The sequence below is a fragment of the Festucalex cinctus genome, chromosome 1, assembly GCF_051991245.1.
Source record: "Festucalex cinctus isolate MCC-2025b chromosome 1, RoL_Fcin_1.0, whole genome shotgun sequence".
NCBI lineage: Eukaryota > Metazoa > Chordata > Actinopteri > Syngnathiformes > Syngnathidae > Festucalex > Festucalex cinctus.
Window position 1 is genome coordinate 24,337,712 of NC_135411.1, and position 24,542 is coordinate 24,362,253.

General features: G+C 42.1%; 1 protein-coding gene across 6 annotated transcripts; it reads right to left on the reverse strand.

Annotated features, from left to right (window-relative positions):
- Positions 1–156: 156 nt before the first annotated feature.
- On the reverse strand, positions 157–8,359 carry LOC144020836 (uncharacterized). 6 transcript variants are annotated; one of them, XM_077524725.1, is made up of 6 exons: positions 8,278–8,359; positions 4,416–4,505; positions 2,028–2,068; positions 1,857–1,913; positions 818–995; positions 157–324 (listed from the first exon to the last, which is right to left on the reverse strand). In XM_077524725.1, the coding sequence occupies exons 1-6, from the start codon at positions 8,348–8,350 to the stop codon at positions 182–184; spliced, it is 582 nt and encodes a 193-aa protein (XP_077380851.1). In that variant the 5' UTR covers positions 8,351–8,359; the 3' UTR covers positions 157–181. The 6 variants fall into 6 exon arrangements, with proteins under 6 accessions (XP_077380851.1, XP_077380834.1, XP_077380844.1 ...); XM_077524708.1 differs by having other exon boundaries at positions 2,019–2,068; positions 7,982–8,345; XM_077524718.1 differs by having other exon boundaries at positions 7,982–8,344.
- Between the last annotated feature and the right edge of the window lie 16,183 nt (positions 8,360–24,542).

The window sequence follows — 24,542 nt, forward strand, 5'->3', positions numbered from 1 at the left end:
TTCATTTTCAACCGTTACACTATTAATGCTTCAAATATGCCTGTATTTCAAGGTCCTGCTTTATTTGCAGACAGGAGAAACAGGTGGGCTGACTAATAATAACATGGGTAGATTTGAAATTATTTTTAAATGAATAATGACAACAGAAAACTTCACTCAAGTTCAGTACATTTATTTAAAATTAATTAGTCTCAGTCTGATGAGCTTCGATATTGCGACGTCCGCTGCCACCAATGCGATCTGGGGCATAGCGGAGCCACGTCTTTACAACAGCAGCAAACATGTACTCCGATGCGTCTGTCCCAATCTGCCTCTTCAGTGAATCTGATGCAAACAAGCAAAACGGCATTCAGTTAATTAAGTCACATTCAAGCAGATCTCCGGCCAGTCAACGTTGAAAGCACGGCAGGCCATATGGCAAATAAAAGATCTGTGTATGCTACGTAATATACTCATATCTGCTATTTTTAGTAATACTAAATAGTATATTCCTGATCTGTATTTGCACATTAATAATAATAATAACAATAATAATAATAATTATTATTATTATTATTATCATCATCACTACTAATCCTGTTGCTACTTTAGTGGTTAGATATGTTTTAGTATGCCTGCGCATTTAGTTTTTCTCCAGTCTTCTCTATACATGGGACAGTGGAAAAACAAATTTTGTTTCCTTTGTAGACTTGTGAAAAATTGACAAACAAGCTATCTTTGACTTTAAAGAAAGAAAAAATAACGGCACTGTCTGTTTGGCTTCAAAACGGAACTGTCTAAACTTTGCCCAAAATGAGCTAAGAATTTGGTAACTTACCATACATGATTTTGCAGAGATTGGTGTCCTTGAAGGCCCTCTTCTGCTTTGCCTCTTCCCTCACAATTTTTCCCGCCCAATTTAATTGAGAGGCTAGTTCGTTGGAGAGGGTAGTGCGCAGCATTCGGCGAACTCGCACCGACAGTGTAGTCCCCCCAACCAAAGAGAGGCGTGAGACCTGGTGATAGAAAGTTCAATGAATGCATATTACTTAAAGCAAATTGACATTTTATACAAGAATACTTGAGGGGTTGGGATCATTAATTGTTTCTAATACTTTGGTCTTGTGGTGAGAGTGGGTTATTTTTGTGCGTGCTTTTAGTGTGTACCCGTGTTTGTGTTGGCTAGAGTCTTGGTCCAATTTCTTGTCCCAGTCTGCTTTGAGATAAAGGCATGGTCTTCCGTTTTCACTCAAGAAAATGCACTATATAAATAGAGGATTTTTACCCATGAACTCCTTCTCAATCGATAACTCTGGGCTTCTGTTAATGTGTGGTGGTGATTTTTTCCTAAACAAGCATGTATTTTGCCATTTTTTGTCAACAGCGGGACGTTTCTATGGACAGACTGGCGTTTACCCCTCCAGCCAATCGCAGCGTGTGTGTGTGTGTGTGTGGGGGGGGTGGGGGGTGGGGGTCTGCATGACGGCTGCATGACGTCACTCCCGCGGCAACTTGACAGCACGCACGGATTTTTTTTTCCACTTTTGTTTATTCACATAAGCTTATATGTGTGAGTGAGTGGGAAAAAAAAAATCCTCTGCGCCACACCCCCTGCTCTGCTATTGGCTGGAGGGGTAAACAACTGTCTGTCCACAGAAACGTCCCGCTGTTGTCAAAACAAACACAAAATGGCAAAATACAGGCTTGTTTAGGAAAAAAAATCACCACCACACATTAACAGAAGCCCAGAGGTGTCGACTGAGAAGGAGTTCATGGGTAAAAATCCTGTACTTATATCGTGCATTTTCCTGAGTGAAAACGGAAGACCGTGCCTTTAACATTCGTTGAAAAGATCAGACCTTACAGATGTTAATTACCATAGCTTTTCTGGCATCTACTGATCGCAGTGTGGTCTCTGCAAAGTTCAGTTCCTCCTGTGAAGTTATTGGTAATTTAAAAGGTTCAGGCAAGGGCTGTTTATTCAGGCCACATTTGCAAGAGGTGCGAAAGGAGTGGAACTCCTCTTTCAGTCCCCTAACCTCTCTCACCAGCTCAGTCACTGTTGTTAACAACTTTTGCAGAGTGACATCTGTTGGCACAGAAACATAGAACAAGAAACATGATTACTGAATGCAGTGTTTCTCAACCCTAGTCCTTGGGGCACACTATGAAGCCTGTTTCCATGTCCCCCTGTTCCAACACAGCTGAGGATCGTTATGGCTTCTGAGCTTGCTGAAGAGCTGTCAATGGAATCAGCTGCGTTAAAATCGAGTAGATGCCACGGACTTCCGGGTTTCACACCTCAGCGTCGTTTCCGGCCACTAATGGCCGCGCCCCAACACTCGCGCCCCCCAACTGGTCGCTCTCACAATAGGCAAGAGCGTGCAGGGCATCTCAGCTCTCTGAAATGCTTTGGACAACTGAGACAGACACACTACACACCCGTCGACGGGAACGAGCAACCGAGGGGCGCAAAGGCAGAAGCGCAAGAACTGGGACGCAGCCCACACGTCACAAACTGGAAACGGAAACACAGCTGATGTGTGAAATCCAGGAAGTTGGAAGTCCCGCCTCCTCCGTGGTAGGAAGGGGAACCTCTGGGTATCTCACGATACGATACGATATGCGATACAAGGCTCACGATAGGGTTGTTCCAAAAAATATCGTCTGAGCTTCGTCGTGTGGAAGCTGTTTCGCTACAAGAGGTCGTCAAATATAATGCTTACAAAAAATACAATAAAATAATAATCGTTTGCAAATTGTGCCGTAAAACTGGCAACTGTTGAAGAGAAGGCAAGAGAATGCGGAGGCTAAAGACGCGATCAGGACAAGCAGCTCGTGTTGTTGGGGGTGAACGAAAGCTCATTAATTACTGGAGTACTCTTGATAAGACGTACTCCTTATGGGGGGACAAAAAACACAGACGGTGGCTGATGCGGTCGCGTATTGTTTGGCCAAGATAAACGATCCGCGGTGTTTATTTTACCCTGACCGGTAATTCGCCATCTAATTCACGTGAGTTTGTGATGCTAACAGACCGCTAAGCTAACGTGCTCTCAACGAGACGGCGTGTGCATTGCTGTCGCACAGTAAGCGTAAACATGCACATTTGTGTTATTCATACCCGCTAGTAATGTCTACAAGCAATCACGGCATTTTCTCTCGCTCCTCTGATTAACCAATCAGAGACATTCACTGCACAATAATGCCCGAGAAGGGTTGCCGCAAAAATAATCACTGCCTAAACAATCGCAGAGGGAAAACATTTTGTAACAATACACTTGCCCGCGATGTACAAGGCATGACGCCACAAACCGGCTGCTACTGTATCATAATGCGACCATTTTGTGTTTGTTTTGTAAACAGCAGGACGTTTCTGTGGGAAGACAGTATTTACAACCCTCCAGCCAATCGCAGAGTGGTGGGGTGGCGTGTCGCAAACGGGGCCGGACAAACGTGTCAGCTGCGTGACGTCACTCCCACGGCAATTTGAAAGCACGCACGGATTTTTTTTTCACTCACTCACTCACTCACTCACTCACTCACAGAAGCTTACGTGTGTGAATGAGTGAGTGAAGAAGAAGAAAAAATCCGTGCGTGCTTTCAAATTGCTGCGGAAGTGACGTCACGCAGCTGACACGTTCGCCCGTCCCCGTTTGCGACACGCCCCAAGATATAATGCACATTTTTCATGGAAATGCATGCAAAACTGAGTCAGTTGCTGGACAGATAAATGTCTTACACAAGTACAAAGTAAGCTCATGAGTCTTCTTCGCCAGAAGACTTCCGTACATTTCCCCGACACTCCTATCAGGTGCTCCCCCTAGTGGCCCGCCAAGTAACTGCTCGATAAGCAATAAACAATGGAGCCGTTAGTTTTTGGTTTTTTTTTAGGGCTGCATATTAACTAAAAATATTGCGATACTTGTGTAGGCATATCGATAATCTATCGGTTGACAAAGTATCACGACTTATTGCGATATCGATATATCGTCACACTCCTACTCAGTGGCAAATGGGCTACCCCATAGGGAGAAATGGAAAACAGGATGGCCCGAGGACCAGGGTTGAAAAACACTGAAGAATTTGGGTTTTTGTAGAAAGCCCAGAATGCATTGTTACAACCACTAAAGCACTGTAGCAAAGCTAAATGCAATTACAAATGTTAAATGTAGTGTCATTTTTTCCCCCGGTTAGTTGACAGATACATATCAGCTATAGCAGACAGATATGTATATATGTATACAGATATGTATACATATATGCTATATCAATTGTTCACTGTTTGTTTTCACATGACTTCCAACAGCTGCATTGCCAGTGCACTCTGAGGTGCCGTTGAGATTGGAACTAAAGAGGAGATCAGAAAGTGTTAACCAAAACACAAGATTTTGGAATCGAGACATTTTCATATACAAATTTAGACAATTACTTACCCTCAGAAGATAAACCCTCATCGGTGTTTAATGGCAATGGAGAGGCATGTATGTCCTGCGGCGGTTGGAAGGTCTGAATTTGGGCATCGTCTGGGAGATGGGGTGGGTTAGAAGGCAGGCAGACAAAGGCTGTTTCTCAATAATATGTATTCTTGTCAGTACTTACGTCCTTGTGATGCCAGCCCAAGTACTGTTCCAATTGCAAGTACGCAAAAAGCCATAAGGGTTGGGCAAAGAACGGACGGAATACCCGGATGTTGTTCTTACTGCGAGTTCCCTGACACATTGCCGTGACTATGTGTACCACGTGACTAGATGTTATATAATTACGAGTAATTTATTATTTGAAAATTATACATCAAATTAGACATTTTTGAAGGATTGTTTAAAAAAAATAAGAAAAGCAAACACCAGGCAAAAAAACACTTCTGAGAGAGAACATGAACCAAAGAGGGCAAAAAACAATGAGGACAGCAGTTAAAAAGGTAAAAGACCATAATTTTTATTCTTTACTCGATTCTGTTTTTTTACTTTACACACAACTCTCATTTATTGTGTAATAATCTAATTGTAACATGTATTTGTTACATGTTTTGATGCATTTTTATGATTTATCAAACATTTATGTCTGAATTTTGGGAGGCTTGGAACGGATTAGGGCATTTACATGGAAAATGCGTCTCTACTTCCAAAATTTTCTACTTAAGAGCTTTCTTCCAGAACCAATTAATTTCTTAAGTAGTAGTAGTCTATATAGTAAAAAATTAAAACATTAAACAAAAAAAAAAAAACAGTATTCAGCAGATAAAATAAGTAGAAACAGACAAGCATTCACAATTTGAAAGGTCACAAATAATAATAATAATAATAATAATAACAACAATAATAATAAAAGAAGACGATCAAATGTCCCTGGCGTTTGCTTGTCGGCGTTGATTGGCGTCGCCGACGGCTAGCTGCAGCTTCTAGCTACAGTTGGCGTACCCGGGACTTGCCCAGCGAGTCGCTACTGCTGCTGGGTGGCAATGGCGGCGTAGCCGGCGCGGTGCTTGCAGAATGAATAGCCGCTGCAACTGTCCAGTAATTGTAGCACTTGTTAAGAATGGAGATTTAAATAAATAAATAAATAAATTTTTAAAAAAAAGAAAAGAAAAAAAGAAAAGAAAAATAGTTGATCCAAAGCCAACAGCAGAAAACCCGGTGACTAAAAAAGTGGATCGAGATTGCTGTTGTTCAGAAAAGAACGCAGCTACGTGTCCAAGCGTTGTTCAGTCGCTATTTACGCTCATAAAAGGGGAGGTAATACAATTTTTTTTTGGGGGATGTTCAAATGTTGGTGGGGGGCAGCAATGAACGCACATGCCGTGCCTAGTGTGCCAGAAATGAAAGAAGAAGCACAAACGTTCTTGTTTTCTTTTTTTTATTGCTCATTTCACACTTTCAAATACAAAACAATGAATACAAAGCTCAGTTCCAAATGTTACAATGTCTCTCGTCATAAGTCCATCTCCAAAATGTCTCAGAGTCCAGTGATGTTCCTCCGCTGCCATTCATTCCTTGAAGTACGAAATGCATCTTGGGATATATTCACAGCCAAGCCTTCACCAAACAACAACCGATGCATCCTTGGTTTTCGCTAGCAAAAAAGAATGACATCCGGGAATCCTGTGTGGTCTTGGCTTATGCATACTTTCGATTGGAACAGTACTTGGCCGCCATTGATGACGTCTCACAAAGTCACAAGGACCCAAGTAAGGTTTTTAACGATGTATGTTGTATAAACACATTTTAAAACACTGAAATAGTAGTATAAATTCATTGAAAGCTAGTCACATGATATAACTGCAATGAATTACAGAAATACCGCAACGAGGTTATTTGAGAGTTTTGGGAAGGGAATAAACCGGACACCTCCTTCCAGTCGATCGGGATCTCGTACACAATTCGTGACAACAGCAGGATGCCAGATAGTCGATCGGGATAACGGTTATCACTCTTACACAAGTCGTGACTACAGCGTTTAACCATTTATATTGATTTTTTTTTTTCCCTTGCCTTTGGATAAACCCCACAATGCAACAATTGCTTTGTTTGTCCGTAGCAAAACTCACGTGCAGGCGTAGACATGACATCTTGCGTCTTGATTGGTTCATTAGGTTATGCGGCCGTGGTGTACAGTAAGGTCAATTGCTTTTGTATTTTATCTTGCCGTTTACAATAGTCTTTTTGTATGTCTGATTTTTACTCTATGCACTGCAGTTTGCATGCATTGCAGCTGTTTTTAAGTGCTCCATAAACAAAGTGCTCTATAAATAAAGTTGAATTGAGGGATTCTGTTCACATATGACTTATTTGTTCAAAAAGTGAACGCATTACTGGACGCTAGATAGATTGCTAGCTAGATCAGCAGATAGATCGCTAGATAGATTGGATTTCAAATTCTGAAATAAGCAGATAGATGTTTTGATATTTTAAGATCCAGTCAATAAATAATGTGAACAAGCGTCAATGTGAAAATATGAGCGAAAAACATATGATGGCTCAATTGTTTAATCCAATGTATTGAAGTTTGGTTTAAAAAATAAATAAATAAAATGAAATAACTTCATAAATTAAACGCATGGTGTAAACAATTTGGCGTTAATAAAAATAAGCGCATAAAGAAAAATTTAAAGTTTCGAAGTTCTGTCATCATTAGGCCAGAAGAAACTGTTATCCTCCTCATATTTCAATCCATTGTTAAGATCTACTGTCACAGCATAAATATTATGATTTTAAAATGTCTTATCTTGACTTTAACTCAAATGTACCACTATATATATTTTGTACGTTTTATTTATGGTGATTGAATTTTCTACATTTGACAGTACTGTCGAGTCTGTCGACACAACAATAATATTTATAAATCTGTGTGTCTGTCTAACTATCTATCATATGATAGACACAGAATTCCTCAACTCAATTTTATTTATAGAGCAGTCTACTTAAAAGATGTGCAGAAGTCCAACATGGAAATAAGAAAAAAAACTATTTAATAAATTAACTGTAGCGTGTATTTGTTTGTATGCTTTTAGACACTTTGATAAAGTGTATATCGTCAGCACTAACAAAAACAAGCCGTTTATAAACACACGAGCAAAAAGAAGCAGTTTTAAAAACACGTACGATGCCGTGGAATGAGGCACCAAGTCCAATGGCGACATCTCCCAAGTGAAAGTGGAAAGGCAGCGGCATGTGAGGAATCCATGGTGCAGTTGCCATGGCAAAAGCGGAAATGACGTTGTTATACGCCTCTTTTGTTTTCTTCCTCCATTTCAACCGTTCCCTCATTTTCAAATAACAATATGGTACATATAGGTGTGTGTTATTTAAACTGTCAATAACATATCTTTTACGTTGAAAGGAGAGGCTTAAGCTAGCGTCACCGCAGCCGCTGATGATCCCCAAGTATCATTCACGTGGAACCTTTCTAATAAAAGCTTTAGAGTTTCGTGAGGCTTCATATATAATTACAACGGGAATGTATTCTCCATTTATTTACCATACAGCGTAAAAGACGTACATACCTACTTTGTGGACCAAAACACGTGGCTTCTTGCAAACAGCGTCCATAAGTTGCTCGCTTTCTTCTTTTGTTCCACAAACTCCCTCCACGTACTCGGCTTTCGTTCTTGCAAACATTTTCACACGATAAGCCCAACACGTTCTTATCTGATGTTTTGCTAACAAACGCGCCTCTGTTAGCGGCTAGCGAACTGAGTTCAGCTACGTCGAGACGCTTCAACGAGCACCGAGACAGGTTTATCCACAAACAATGATTTAATAAATGCTAGTCCGTTGAAATTGAAACAGACGTACTCACTGCGGTCAAGCCAGCCGCCACTCGAAAAGACGAAGTCAAGCCAGCCGCCCCAACGATTGTTAATACTGTGCATTACGGTAACATGCCGACGTGCCCCTGCGCTGGCCACCTTCAAAATAAAAGCTGCTCAACACCTGGTTTAGGGTTTAAAATAAAGAATCATAAAAAAATAACGGTTTGTTATTCCAGAACCAGACCAGTTCTAAGGGACACTACACCACCCCAGGTATCCAGCCAAAGTACTTTCAACAAAATCTGATGTTGCATTTCAAAATAAAACTCATTTGAACATTGCAATCTCGACTATAATCCCTGATTTCAAAAAATCATTAAAAATTCATGGTTTGTTATCCCAGGACCAGACCAGTTCTAAGGGACACGACACCATCCCAGGTATCCAGCCAAAGTACTTTGAACAAAATCTGATGTTGAATTTCAAAATAAAACTCATTTGAACATTGCAATCTCGACTATAATCCCTGATGTCAAAAAATCATAAAAAATTCATGGTTTGTTATCCCAGGACCAGACCAGTTCTAAGGGACACGACACCATCCCAGGTATCCAGCCAAAGTACTTTGAACAAAATCTGATGTTGCATTTCAAAATAAAACTCATTTGAAAAATAAAATATAGACTATTATTGCTGATTTAAAAAAATCATTAAAAATTCATGGTTTGTTATCCCAGGACCAGACCAGTTCTGATGGACACTACAGCACCCCAGGTATCCAGCCAAACTACTTTGAACAAAATCTGATGTTGCATTTCAAAATAAAACTCATTTGAACATTGCAATCTCTACTATAATCCCTGATTTAAAAAAACCATTAAAAATTCATGGTTTGTTATCCCAGGACCAGACCAGTTCTAGGGGACACTACACCACCCCAGGTATCCAACCAAAGTACTTTGAACAAAATCTGATGTTGCATTTCAAAATAAAACTCATTTGAAAAGTTACATCTCGACTATAATCCCTGATTTCAAAAAATCATTACAAATTCATGGTTTGTTATCCCAGGACCAGACCAGTTCTAAGGGACACGACACCATCCCAGGTATCCAGCCAAAGTACTTTGAACAAAATCTGATGTTGCATTTCAAAATAAAACTCATTTGAACATTGCAATCTCTACTATAATCCCTGATTTAAAAAACCCATTAAAAATTCATGGTTTGTTATCCCAGGACCAGACCAGTTCTAGGGGACACTACACCACCCCAGGTATCCAACCAAAGTACTTTGAACAAAATCTGATGTTGCATTTCAAAATAAAACTCATTTGAAAAGTTACATCTCGACTATAATTGACACGATGCGAGGAGGTAGGACTCAGACGCAGAGTGTAAGTTGGCCAACAAGGCTGCAGCTTTAATCCAATGAACCAAAAAACACCTCTCAAGGAGGGAAAAAAGTAGTGATGTGCTTCTCGGGTCGAATCCCTGAAGCGTGTGCCGAGTAATGTAGATGAGTGGTTCATGAACGGCGATTCAATGCGTGTGTCGATGACGTACGTGATGACGTTTGAAGCCCCGCGAAGCGGGTGTACCACGTGACTGATTCAGGAAATGATTCGCTAGGTTTGAGTGTAGTTCGAAATAAAAGCGGCAAAGAAACGCTATGGATTCCCCTTCACTTTTTGTGTTTTCGGGTCCCTTACTGCGGTACTTCTTTGCATTTTGCATTCGATTTGACCGACGACGACGAGCTTCTTTTTTTGCGATGGAGTTCAAGGAACCAGCAAGAAAGAGAAGAAAATATCCCCAGAGTTGAAAATCCCCTTCAGTACTGGGAATCACAGAAATATGCGCTTCCAAGTTTATACAAACTTGCTGTCTCATATCTATGCACCCCTGCTTCATCAGTACCATGTGAAAGAGTTTTTTCAAAAGCAGGTGAAATTCTATGCACAAAAAGAAACCGCCTGAGTCCAAAAACTTTGGAAAAAATATTGTTTTTAAATAAAAATGAATAAGCACTTTATTTTACCTCATTTTTTCACATTTTCACTTGTTGCATAAGCACAAACATAGACAAAGTAACACAGAACAATTCATGTTAAAACACTCTTCAAATATATATTCTTTTGTATTTAGAGCATGATTTACACCCCACCATTTTATTGCATGCACCAAGCATGTTATACATTTTCTGTCCACATGATGGCGTAGTCGAGGAAATGAATCATCTTGAAGCCCCTACGTGTGTGTGAAGCATTTCACTGCAGGGCTTCATTGCTTTACGGGGCTTCATTTTGCCATCACTAGAAAAAAGGCAGAACAAAAAGAGCTCCAAACTGGAGAATAAACAAGGGCACTCAAAAACAGGGACAACTAAAGGCGCTCCGCTAGGGAGGAAAACAAGGGGCAAACTAAGGGCGCAAGACAAAGCAAGGCAAGACATCGAACAAGGACTGTGGAACAAGGACTGTGAGGACGCTTCCATGCACTGAGATGTGACACTTCGGCAACGGAGGGGAGAATGCAGGTGGCTTTTATGTCCGGGTTGATTGGGAGCAGGTGGAAACAATCATGGGCGTGGACCGGTGATTACTGTGCAGGAGGAAGGGCAAGTGACCTGAGGTGAGAGGGTGGTTAATGACTTCAAAATAAAACAGGAACCTGACTGTGAAATAAAAGCATGACCCGCCACTCTGGTGGCGGCGTGACAGTACCCCCCCCTCAACGGCCGGCTCTCGACGGCCCAGGAACCTCGGGGTGTTCATCATAAAAATCGTCGATGAGGGAGGGGTCTACAATGAACCGGGCGGGCACCCATTGCCGTTCTTCAGGCCCGTAACCCTCCCAGTCAACCAGGTATTGGTGCCCCCGGCCCCGCTTTCGGACGTCCAATAATTTTCTGACCTTATAAACTGGGCCCCCCTCCACCATCTCCGGAGGGGGCGGCGCAGGCTCGGGCGGGACCAGGGAACTGTCCTGAACAGGCTTGACCTGGCTCACATGGAAGGTAGGGTGGGTGCGGAGGGATCGAGGCAGGCGCAGGCGCACGGCGGCTGGACCTACTGTCTTGGTGATCGGGAATGGCCCCACGAATCTAGGGGCCAACTTTGGACAAGGTACATTTAGATGAAGGTTCTTCGTCGATAGCCATACCTTTTGACCTGGTTGATACTGGGGTGCGGCCCTCCTCCTCCGGTCAGCAGCTCTTTTCATCCTGTCGCCTTGACGTTGTAGTGCCAGTCGAGCCGCTGACCAGATTCGGCGGCACCGGCGGACCATGGCGAGAACCGAGGGAACTGAGGCTTCCTCCTCCAGGTCTGCGAAGTAAGGTGGGTCGTAACCATGCACACATTTGAACGGCGTGATTCCTGTGGCAGAGGTGGGTAACGAGTTATGAGCCAGTTCAACCCAAACCAAGTTTTTGCTCCAGGTGGACGGATTTTGGGAGACCAAGCACCGGAGTCCGGTCTCCAGCTGTTGATTTAGCCTCTCGGCTTGTCCATTGGCTTCCGGGTGGTAGCCCGAGGTTAAGTTCGCCTTGGCCCCTATGGCTCTGCAGAACTCTTTCCAGAAACGAGAGACGAACTGGGGCCCGCGGTCGGACACAATGTGTCGCGGGAATCCATGGGTTCTGAATACTTGGTCTATCATTATTTCTGCTGTTTTCTTGGCGGAGGGTAACTTGGGTAATGGAATAAAGCGGACCATCTTTGAGAAGCGATCAACAACTGTAAGTATTGTGGTTTTACCATGTGATGTGGGAAGTCCAGTGACAAAGTCCATTGATATTTCAGCCCAGGGTCTTGAGGGGATCGGTAGTGGCTGAAGGAGGCCCATCCGAGGTTGATTAGATGATTTATTTCGGGCACAGACTGGGCAGGCCTTTACATATTCCTGTACCGAGGCTTCCATGGAAGGCCACCAGAATCTTCGGGCGACAGCGAACAGGGTCCTGCGAGTACCTGGGTGACAAGACAGACGAGAGGTGTGTGCCCAGTTGATCACCTGTGCTCTTAGGGCCTCCGGGACGAAAAGCCGTCGTGGTGGGCATTCTTTCGGGGTGATCGTGTCTTGAAGGGCGTCCTTGACTTCCTCTTCAATCTGCCAGGACAGGGCTCCTACTATGCAGTCTCTCGGCAGGATGGGTTCAGGTTCGGTTGCTGTGGATTCCGGGTCATGAATACGTGAAAGGGCATCTGCTTTAACATTCTTGCTTCCGGGTCTGTAGGTCAGAGAAAACGAAAATCTGTTAAAAAACAATGACCACCTGGCCTGTCGGGGGTTCAGTCTTTTTGCTTGGCGCAGGTACTCCAGGTTGCGGTGATCTGTCCAAATGATGAAGGGGTGTTCTGCGCCCTCCAGCCAGTGCCTCCACTCTTCTAGGGCGACCTTGACCGCCAGTAGTTCCCGATCTCCAACGCTGTAATTGCGCTCGGCCTTGGAGAGCTTCCTGGACAAGAATGCGCAGGGGTGCACCTTTCCATCCTCCTGGCTCCTTTGGGATAGGACGGCCCCGACGCCCAGATTGGAGGCATCTACCTCAACCACGAACTGGCGGGTAGGGTCGGGAACTCTGAGTATCGGAGCCTCTGTGAAACGTTTCTTGAGTGTGTTAAACGCGGCGTTGGCCTCCGGAGTCCAGACGAAGCGTTGCTGTGGCGAGGTCAAGGCATGGAGTGGAGCTGCGATGGAGCTGAAGTTGCGGATGAATCGTCTGTAAAAGTTGGCGAATCCCAGGAACTGTTGCACCTTCTTTCTGGACTCAGGTGTGGGCCAGTCCCTGACCGCGCTGACCTTCTCTGATTCCATCTCGACTTTGCCAGGAGATACGACGAATCCCAGAAATGAGATGGTATCGGCGTGGAAAAGGCTCTTCTCAGCCTTCACGTAGAGCCGGTGTTCAAGCAGGCGTTTCAAGACTTGGGTGACATGGTGCTGGTGGGTTTTCAAGTCCGGTGAGTAAATCAATATGTCGTCCAAATAAACATATACGAACTGGTCGATGAAGTCCTTGAGCACGTCATTGATCATGGCCTGGAAAACAGCTGGCGCATTCGTGAGTCCAAATGGCATGACTAAGTATTCATAGTGGCCTCGGGGAGTATTGAAGCCAGTTTTCCACTCATCCCCTGCACGAATACGGACGAGATGATAGGCGTTGCGGAGATCCAGTTTGGTGAATATCTTGGCTTGCTGGAGCTGGTCGAATACTGAGGACATCAAGGGCAGAGGATAACGATTCTTGACTGTGATTTCATTCAGGGGACTGTAGTCAATGCAAGGGCGTAATGAGCCATCCTTCTTGCCCACAAAGAAAAAACCGGCTCCAGCTGGCGATGACCGAATAAGTCCGGCTTTCAAGGAAGTGTCTATGTACTCGTTTAGGGCCTTGCGTTCGGGACCCGAAACAGAGTACAATCTCCCCTTGGGGATGGTAGATCCAGGAATCAACTCGATCGCACAGTCATAGGATCGATGTGGGGGAAGTGACATGGCCTTGGTCTTGCTGAACACCTCCCTGAGAGGATGATAGCAGGTGGGAACGGTGTTCAGGTCCGGGTAATCCTGGTCATTCACGAGAGACACCTGTCGGATGGCAGCGGGAGGTGCCTCTGCCGCTGGCCGCTCCACCCCATGGTGTTCACAATCATCTCCCCAGTCCAGGACTCGCCCCGATCGCCAGTCGATGCGGGGGTTGTGCAACTGCAACCAGGGATGACCCAGGACCAGTGTGTGTGATGGGGAACGGAAGACATGGAAGCGAAGAAGTTCTCGGTGCTGTCCAATATGGATCTCAAGAGGCTCTGTGACATGTGTGATGAGGAATAAGTCTTTCCCATTGAGCGCCCTGGCCCTCATATGGGTGGAAAGTGGCTCCGTGCCTGCCTGCAATTTTTCCACCAGACCCCAATCCATGAGGCTCTCGTCCGCTCCGGAGTCAATGAGAGCTAGTAGGTCTGTGGAAATGGCATTGCAGGAAATCTTGACTTGCGTGAGTTTTCGGTTTTTGCCTTGCTTGTGAGTCGCGGTACCCACCGGAGAGCCTCTCTTGGTGGGACAAGCTACCACCAGATGGCCTTGTTCTCCACAGTAGTAGCATCGCCCCTCTTGACGACGTCGCTGGCGTTCGTGGTGAGACAATCGGGCGCGGTCCAGCTGCATCGGCTCCTCGTCACTCTCGCTGGGCCTTCCCGCGGTGGGCGACTGGGGAAGGGCACCTCGCGGAGGGCCTCTTGCTTCTGGGTGCCGGAAGAATCCGGAGCCGTGTCCCCGTTGATGTCCGCTGGTCTGCAAAAGATCTCGCCGTCGATGATCTGTGCGGATGGCCAACGAGATCAATGAGTCCAAATCGCCAGGTAAGTCCACTGGCAATAAGAGTTCTTGCATGGCTGTGGAAAGCCCCTTTAAAAAGTGGTCAAAAAGGGCTGTGTCATTCCAGCCACTCTTGGCCGCTAGAGTTCGGAATCGGATTGCGTAATCATTCACCGATTCTCGGCCTTGTCTGAGGTTGCTAAGCTCTCGAGTCTTTTCCCGATCCATGTTGGTTGGATCGAACACGAGGCGAAGTGCCCTGCTAAACCCGGCTGCGGTTGAGCAAGTCGGGGAGTGCCGTGCCCATTCCGTGGTGGCCCAGTCTCTGGCTCGTCCAGTCAGATGGGAGATCATGAAGGCCACACGGGAACGGTCGGTGGGAAAAGCCTGTGGCGAAAGTTCAAAATGTAAGTCGCATTCGGTCAGGAATGCCTGACATTGTCCTTGGTCTCCCGAGTATCGCTCCGGGGAAGCCAGTCTCAACCCCGCCCCGGTCAAGGCTGGAGTTGGGATCGGTGGTTCTGCGGTCTCGGGTTTCGTGATGGCCGGCGTGGAGTGTTGCAGGTGGCTCACTAGCTCCTGCACCTGTCCAGCGAGCTCTCCCATCCGGGTGACCATCGCCTGCTGGACCTCCTCCGTCTGCGACAGGCGGGCGGCCTGTCGTCGAAGTGCAGCCTCCAACTTCTCCGCTGGGTCCATGCTGGCCGAAGTGTACTGACACGATGCGAGGAGGTAGGACTCAGACGCAGAGTGTAAGTTGGCCAACAAGGCTGCAGCTTTAATCCAATGAACCAAAAAACACCTCTCAAGGAGGGAAAAAAGGCAGAACAAAAAGAGCTCCAAACTGGAGAATAAACAAGGGCACTCAAAAACAGGGACAACTAAAGGCGCTCCGCTAGGGAGGAAAACAAGGGGCAAACTAAGGGCGCAAGACAAAGCAAGGCAAGACATCGAACAAGGACTGTGGAACAAGGACTGTGAGGACGCTTCCATGCACTGAGATGTGACACTTCGGCAACGGAGGGGAGAATGCAGGTGGCTTTTATGTCCGGGTTGATTGGGAGCAGGTGGAAACAATCATGGGCGTGGACCGGTGATTACTGTGCAGGAGGAAGGGCAAGTGACCTGAGGTGAGAGGGTGGTTAATGACTTCAAAATAAAACAGGAACCTGACTGTGAAATAAAAGCATGACCCGCCACTCTGGTGGCGGCGTGACAATAATCCCTGATTTCAAAAAATCATTAAAAATTCATGGTTTGTTATCCCAGGAACAAACCAGTTCTAAGGGACACTACACCAGAGACAGGTATCCCGCCAAAGTACTTTGAACAAAATCTGATGTTGCATTTCAAAATAAAACTCATTTGAAAATTTAAATCTCGACTATTATTGCTGATTTCAAAAAATCATTAAAAATTCATGGTTTGTTATCCCAGGACCAGACCAGTTCTGAGGGACACTACACCACCCCAGGTATCCAACCAAAGTACTTTGAACAAAACCTGATGTTGCATTTCAAAATTTTTGAATCAGCAATAATAGTCGAGATTTAAATTTTCAAATGAGTTTTATTTTGAAATGCAACATCAGATTTTGTTCAAAGTAGTTTGGTTGGATACCTGGGGTGGTGTAGTGTCCCCTAGAACTGGTCTGGTCCTGGGATAACAAACCATGAATTTTTAATGATTTTTTGAAATCAGGGATTATAGTCGAGATGTAACTTTTCAAATGAGTTTTATTTTGAAATGCAACATCAGATTTTGTTCAAAGTACTTTGGCTGGATACCTGGGGTGGTGTACTGTCCCTCAGAACTGGTCTGGTCCTGGGATAACAAACCATGAATTTTTAATGATTTTTTGAAATCAGGGATTATAGTCAAAATGTAACTTTTCAAATGAGTTTTATTTTGAAATGCAACATCAGATTTTGTTCAAAGTAGTTTGGCTGGATACCTGGGGTGCTGTAGTGTCCATCAGAACTGGTCTGGTCCTGGGATAACAAACCATGAATTTTTAATGATTTTTTGAAATCTGGGATTATAGTTGAGATTAAAATTTTCAAATGAGTTTTATTTTGAAATGCAACATCAGATTTTGTTCAAAGTAGTTTGGTTGGATACCTGGGGTGGTGTACTGTCCCTCAGAACTGGTCTGGTCCTGGGATAACAAACCATGAATTTTTAATGATTTTTTGAAATCAGGGATTATAGTCAAAATGTAACTTTTCAAATGAGTTTTATTTTGAAATGCAACATCAGATTTTGTTCAAAGTAGTTTGGTTGGATACCTGGGGTGGTGTAGTGTCCCCTAGAACTGGTCTGGTCCTGGGATAACAAACCATGAATTTTTAATGATTTTTTGAAAACAGGGATTAATGTCAGAAAATAAATTTTTCAAAACAGTTTTATTTTGAAATGCAACATCAGATTTTGTTGAAAGTACTTTGGTTGGATACCTGGGGTGGTGTAGTGTCCCTCAGAACTGGTCTGGTTCTGGAATAACAAACCGTTGTTTTTTATGATTCTTTATTTTAAACCATAAACCAGGTGTTGCTCAGCTTTTATTTTGAAGGTGGCCAACGCAGGGGCACGTCGGCACGTTACCGTAATGCACAGTATTAACAATCGTTGGGGCGGCTGGCTTTACTTCGTCTTTTCGAGTGGCGGCTGGCCTGACCGCAGTACGTACTCGGTTGGTAAATTAACCCTAAGTTCGCCAGTTCTGTCGATTCCGGTGCTACCGAGCATGCGCGTTCCACAAAACCCCAAGTGAGTGAAGATTGAAAAAAAAAAATGCTATAACTAGTAGAGGTGTGCAAAATTTCCGATTCTTAGATTATTCACGATTCGGCCGTGGAACAATCGAGAACGATTCACAAAAGTCCAAATTCCGATTATATAAATATGCCAAGGGAACCGAAACTAAAAGTGGACCGGAGCGAAAAGTACGCGGAACTGAAACGCAGTAGCGCGCGCGGTCTTCGGGACGCTTAATGGGACGGACCGAGAGTACACATCCACAACTCACGCCTCGACATTCAAAACAACAACAAGCATGGCTGAGCTGACCAACCCACCTCTTCGTGAGATCAGACCTGCTCCGAAAAGGCAAACAACTTCAGGCGGAAGTATCAGCTAGCTGGCTGCAGTGCGTCGGTTAGCGTTCGACAGGGCGCCGCGCAGTGATACGAACGAACAGAAAAGTAGTGGCTGGCGGTAATGGCGTCTGACTTTATTCAGAAAAGAGTATTGTGGTGGAACTGTATCACGCTTTTGAAAACAAATAGTTTTTTTTAGAAGAAAAACGCTTTATTTCCGAGACCCCAGCCAGCTTGCTGGACTATTTTCCTCTCGTCCAACGTCGAACATGAACGCGTGTCACCGAACGCTGTCAGAAAGAAGTCAGTGCTGATCGCACACACGGGAGGTGAGGATCAAATTGAGATTCATGTTAAAAAAGCCGAACGATCCCTTTAATGTTTACACGTTCATGTTTACACAAGTTAAAAAGCAGAAAAGCACTTGAGGGTTTTTTTTTGTACCTCTGAGAAACTTTAATGTTTACATGTTCATCTTTACACAACTTAAAAAGCAGGAAAGCACTTTTTTTTTTTTTTTTAGGCATTTGTATTGAAGTAGTAGTTCACATTGTCTTTCATTTATATCTCAGTGCACTTTTGAGTGGATAAAAATAATATATTTTTGCTCAATGCTATGTTTTATTCTGTTGAAGACTGAATATACTTAAAAGCTGTTGTTACAGAATGAGGACTTGAGTATTTTATTTACTGTTTTGAACTGTTAACTTGATACTGAAATAGTAGTTTATGTAGGCCTGAGAGGACTTTTGTACTATTTTTGTAACTAATGTACGAAACATTAAAAGCACAAAAATACATTGGTTTTTTTCTGCTGCCTGGGGAGGAAATCAATAATCGTTTTATAATCGAATCGTAGCCTCTGAATCGTAATCGCAATCGAATCGTGAGGTGCCCCAAGATTCCCACCTCTAATAACTAGATAATAGCGTAATGAAGTTAACATTGCACTTTAAAAATATTAGTCAAATCGACAGAACACTTCGGATACTCAGAGGCTAGAAGCACATCAGGCAGGACAAATGGAAACTGTACAAGCAAGATGTCTGATAAACAATCTTATCCATCATACGTACGTGCACCGTTATCAGAAACAGAATCAGAATCTTTGTTGGCCAAGTACTTAGGCAGCCAACCATGAGTTCGCCCCCTAGTGGTTGGCTGTCTACCTGGTTCATTCAATCAACATGCAGCACGTCCCACATTTGAAATGTAAAATTTGCAGACTGATTTAATCGTTTCATATAATGTATGTAAATAAATGTCTAGACGTTAACTGTCACACTATTTTTAGCGCACATTGCAAACATTAAAACAACATTAAATTGGAATAGTTCATATGACAGAGCTTTGGAAAACATCAAAACAAAATTTTCTGTGCATGCCATTTTTTTTTTTTTTTTTACAATGGCAGTTTGGGAATATTCCTCCCCTTTTTTTGACCCTTGGAGGCTGTGCTTTTGAGGTGTGATAACCAAGTCATTTATAACTATTTCTTTCTTTCAAACACTCAAAATGCTCAGTGGCATCATACCTATCCAGCGATGTGCCCTCTATGGACAATAAAAGCAGTATTGTGTATAAACTTATGACTATAACTATTATGTACTATGCTGTATATATATTATATACTGACTCTATCAAAGTGGAAAATGTCATCTTAAACATTTCAAAAAGTCTTAACGAAGAATGTAGATTGAAACAGAATTTATGTGAATAAGACAACTTTTTTTCTTTTTTAACAATTCAAACACGTGCACTTTATATGTTTGCGGCATAAAGGAATCCCACAAGAAGAACAAGACTTTGAAGCTCTGAGTGGCGTTGGACAATGGCCACATTGTCTCCGTTTTATGGCTGGCACCTCCTCCGGGGCGTCTTCAGGGCTCCTTCGCCCGTTTCGTATTGTTTTTGGTGAAACCAGAGCGTTGGCAACTTCCTCCAAAAACAGCCGTCGTTTGAATAATTTGTTGTCATTCCACTCGGGGTCCACGTGTGTGAACAACACAAATGCATTATAGCACGAGACATCCATCATGTGATAAAAGAGGGACATGGGCCACTTCTGCGCTCGATGGCGGCAAGAGTAGGTGCCACATGCCTGCACAAAACACAAAAAACGAACATCCATTATTTGGACCGCTTATCAAAATAAATATAATACAGTACTTGTGAAATTCGGCACATTTTTAAAATTGTAAAATACTACCAGACCCCAGTCTCCACAAATATATGCATTCTTATAAAATTTATTACGCCTAAATTTTGATGTGGACGTGTCTGCTGCATTATGACTGGAATTCCCCTAGTACAGGGGCGGTCATTGATTGTGTGTTTAAAAAAAATAAAATTTAAAAAAATTTAAAAACGGAACTTTAAATTAACGCACTAATTTTATATATATATATATATATATATATATATATATATATATATATACATACATACATACAAATAATAAAATTATATAAAATTATATATTTATGATTAGTTATTTATATAAGATTTATTTTGAGTTAATTTAAAGTTCCTTTTTTAATTCTTTTTTATTTTTTTTTAAACTCACAATCAATCAATGACCGCCCCTTACTTGGAAATAAATAATAATAAATATATAATTTTATATGATTTTATTATTTGTATGTATGTATGTATATATATATATATATATATATATATATATATATATATATATATATATATATATATATATATATATATATAAATTAGTGCGTTAATTTAAAGTTCCGTTTTTAAATTTAAAAAAAATAAATAAATTTTTAAACACACAATCAATGACCGCCCCTGTACTAGGGGAATTCCAGTCATAATGCAGCAGACACGTCCACATCAAAATTTAGGAGTAATAAATTTAATAAGAATGCATATATTCGTGGAGACTGGTGCCAAGTTGTATTTTACAATTTTAAAAATGTGCAGATTTCACAAGTACTGTACGTCGTGTTAAAAACTAGATAGCTCTAAATATAAAAAAAATAATGCACTGAGCTGTCACCAACATCTTACAAATGCAATTATGCCGTCTAGAAAAATGACCTACACACAAACCAATCATGTTTTTTTTACAGTACATCTTTTTTGTTTCCTTTGACATGTATACTTGTCAGTTATATATTTTCTAAATAGGGATAGATGGGAGAGAATCTGATTATGCTCCACAGTAAATGACAAACTTGGAAACAACTTTACTGATGCCCAACTGCCAGTACATGACATCATTGCTCCATTTTATACGAAATAAACACAGTTTCAGAGTCCATGGGAGTAATGGCTATATTTTGTGCAACCTACTTTTTTTTTTTCTACTGTCAATTATAAAAGAACCGGACGAGGCAAAAAGTTGGGAGTCTATTCTGTCATTTGGTAGATTCAGTTCATCTATAATTATTGAACATAACATCGCATGGAAATGGATAAGTTAATTTTAACTCAATGTATCAATGACTAAAAGATGCGGCCATATTTCCATTAGTTTAACTTTTTTTTTTTTATGCTAACAAGAGTTTGAACTTGGGAAAAAAAAATTTATTGTACATTTAGAATGGATATAAAATGTGCGATTTATCGTGAGTTCACTTTTGAAGTCATGCGATTAATTACGATTAAAAAAATATTAACCACCTGACACTCCAAGTGTATATTTTTTATTTTATTTTATTTTTTACAAAAACTATACTTGTGCTTACCTTGTCCAGCTGATCAACTGCACCCTTGCATTTGTTGTAATCTACAATTATTTTAGGTGTTTTGTCTTTACTGTCAGCCACCTCCGGCTCACGGTGCCTTGAGCTCAGTACCAGAACATTTTGGCCTTTTTGGGGAAAGTAAGACACGACACACATGTCTCGTGTGAAGCCAAATGAGCTGGAATGAAAGCAAAGAAAATCAAACTGTATTCATATAGCACTTTTCATACATAAAAATGCAAGTCCAAGTGCTGTCCAGATGAGAGGAAAACTCACCTGGTAAGCGGCTGCCTATTAGTTATCCTGAATAACTGCGGGGGAAGCTCTTCTTCAGTTTTACGGATGGCCCCGACAAAGGCTAATTTTTTCTTTTGGAGCTCCGCAGCCAGGGGGAAGGACGTGAAATACTTGTCTGTCGTCACTGTGTGACCCTCCAAAGCGTCGCACAGCCCCAACACCACTTGCATGCCGATACTGGCCTTCCGCTGTCCTCCTGGAGACGTCCCCGTATAAACCTCCAAATTCCAAGCATAGGAGGTTGCCACGTCACAGCGCGTCCAGACCTTTATCCCAGATTTGTTAGGTTTCGACGGCATGTACACTTTGAATGAGCAGTGGCCTTTAACTCATTCACTCCCAACCATTTTCACTTAAGTGTTTTCCTGGATTTTGACTGATTTTTCAAGGCCCGCGAAATATTATGTTCGTTTGCTATAAAGATATGGAACATACCAAAAGAGAGATTAGAGTCTCTTCTTTTATCAGGGGGAAAAAAAGTATATTCCTATCTGTTTCCACTGTGCAGCAATTAGCAATAGAACATATAGCTAAGTTTCATCGTTTTTCACAATTCTGCTTAGAACTGTGGGGAAATCAGCTTGTTTTAACATGGCCTGGTTGATCTCTTATACTCTGCTGCCACTCAACCATTTTCTGCAGTAGAGAGACTGCATCAAAGCCTTCTCTATGCTCTGGCATAAAAAAAAAAAAAAAAAAAAAAAAAAAAAAACGTATAAATACGTCTTTGGGACACTTAAAACATTTAAAATGACGTATTTATACGTTTTTGGGAGCTAATGAGTTAAAGGGGATCAGCTGCACATCCACGCAAATGTCCCTACCGGGGTTAAACATCTTCGAGAGGAGGCTGTTCCATTTTGGCCAAACACCGTCGAGTGTAGACCTGTGCAGCTTTTCGGCGAACCGCAGGGTGCGGTTAATGAAACTGAACCTCGGAAACGACATGGTGTCCTCGAAGATGGGACATCCGGTGTCCTTGTTCCACAGGTCCACCATTGCCTCATGTTTGGATCTGTACAGACCTGCCAGGATCAGCAGCCGTAAGCGTGGATCACAATCTGCTCAATGATGTCGTCCGGAAAAAAAAAGTTGAAGGCGGTGACGGGGCTACTGATTCTGGCAATGGCGTAAGCCGTTGGCGGGTCTTGGAATTGGCGGAGGCACGTAGTGTCCGGCCACCTTGTGTGTGGAAGACCACACAATTTGTTTATTCTTTGACTTTATTCTTTATTCTTTGATAACTTCGTTATCATCTTCCTCGAACTCTTCATCTTCGTTGTCATCATCTTCCTCCAACTTCTCATCTTCGTTGTCATCATCTTCTTCCAACTTCTCCTCAGACTGCTCGCCGTCGTCCTGGTCTTTGTCTTCATCTGCCAGGCAAATCATATGTGTCAGAAATATTCATGTTAAATACTCAAGAAGAAGTATAGACATTAGAATTGAAAAAGACTTTCGGAGAAGTATCAATGCAAGCTTTTTTTTTTTAACTACTTAAAAGTATAAAAGTTAGGGCTGGGTAACGGTTTAAAACAAAAAATCGAATAATCATATCAAATCAATTTTCCTTTTCAAGCCTGATATTGATTCATAATACCTATAAAAATAATAAGATAAAAAAAAAAAAAACCCAAGGCACAACACATTTTCAACACTATGGATTTTCAATGTATATGCACTTTTCTTGCAAGAAATATATATAAATTTGTCTGGGATTTGTAAATTCTTATTTTGTGTAAGTAAAAATTGCAGAATAAGAGCATAAGATTGATACCAAACTTGGATAAAGATTTTTCATCATGAATAAAATTTATAATTACACCTTTGAATATGTCTACTGCGATTGGCTGGCAACCAGTCCAGGGTGTCCCCCGCCTGCTGCCCAGAGCCAGCTGAGATAGGCGCCAGCAACCCCCGCGACCCTTGTGAGGAATAAGCGGTCAAGAAAATGGATGGATGGATGAATATGTCTAGTCTTCTCACATAAATATTTTTCAAAATCGTTCCAAAATTTTGATGATGCAGGGCAATTCCAAAATAAATGTAAAACTGTTTTTGATTAATTTCTACAAAAGATGCATTCATCATCTATGTCAGTAAATTTGGAAAGTTAATTATTGCAAGGATAAATGATATGCAGGATTTTAAATTAAAGCTCTTTTAATTTATTTGAAATGCAGAATTGAAAGGGGCATAACCATGTTCTACGCCAATTTATGTAATTTATTTTTCTTGAGAATAAATTTTATTATAGCAACAAAGTGTATTCCTAACATGCTGATTGCTGATTTGTATAGTTTTTAATGAATAAATAAATACCTCTGATCATAAGAGAAGACGTTTTGAGTTTTTGTCTTTCGTTCAATAAATCCGAAACATAAATTATGCCTCTTTCAATCCAGACCTTATTGTATAAAGATTTACTTGTAATGGTTATTTTACTATAACTCCAAATGATTTCTTTATCAGAAAAATTATGAACGTGACATAATTTCCACGCCGAGATGGCAAACGCGTTGTGACGCGTAAATTACGCCATAGTGACGTCATGCTAACAATTATTTTGTTTTAGTTCTACCGCTGGATTATTGGTATTTTTACTATAACTCCAAATGACTTCTTTATGAGCAGAAAAAATTATGAACATGACATAATTTCCACGCCGAGATGGCAAACGCGTTGTGACACGATATTACGCCATAGTGACGTCATGCTAAGTTATTTTGTTTTCGTTCTACCGCTGGAATATTTGTTTAAAAAAAAAAAAAAACATTACGAGAGAGAGAGAGAGAGAGAGAGAGAGAGTACAAACCTGCTGTGATTTGCACAACTGGGGACTCCTTGAAAGCATCGCCCTAGTTGACATTTGCTCTCTTCTTTGGTC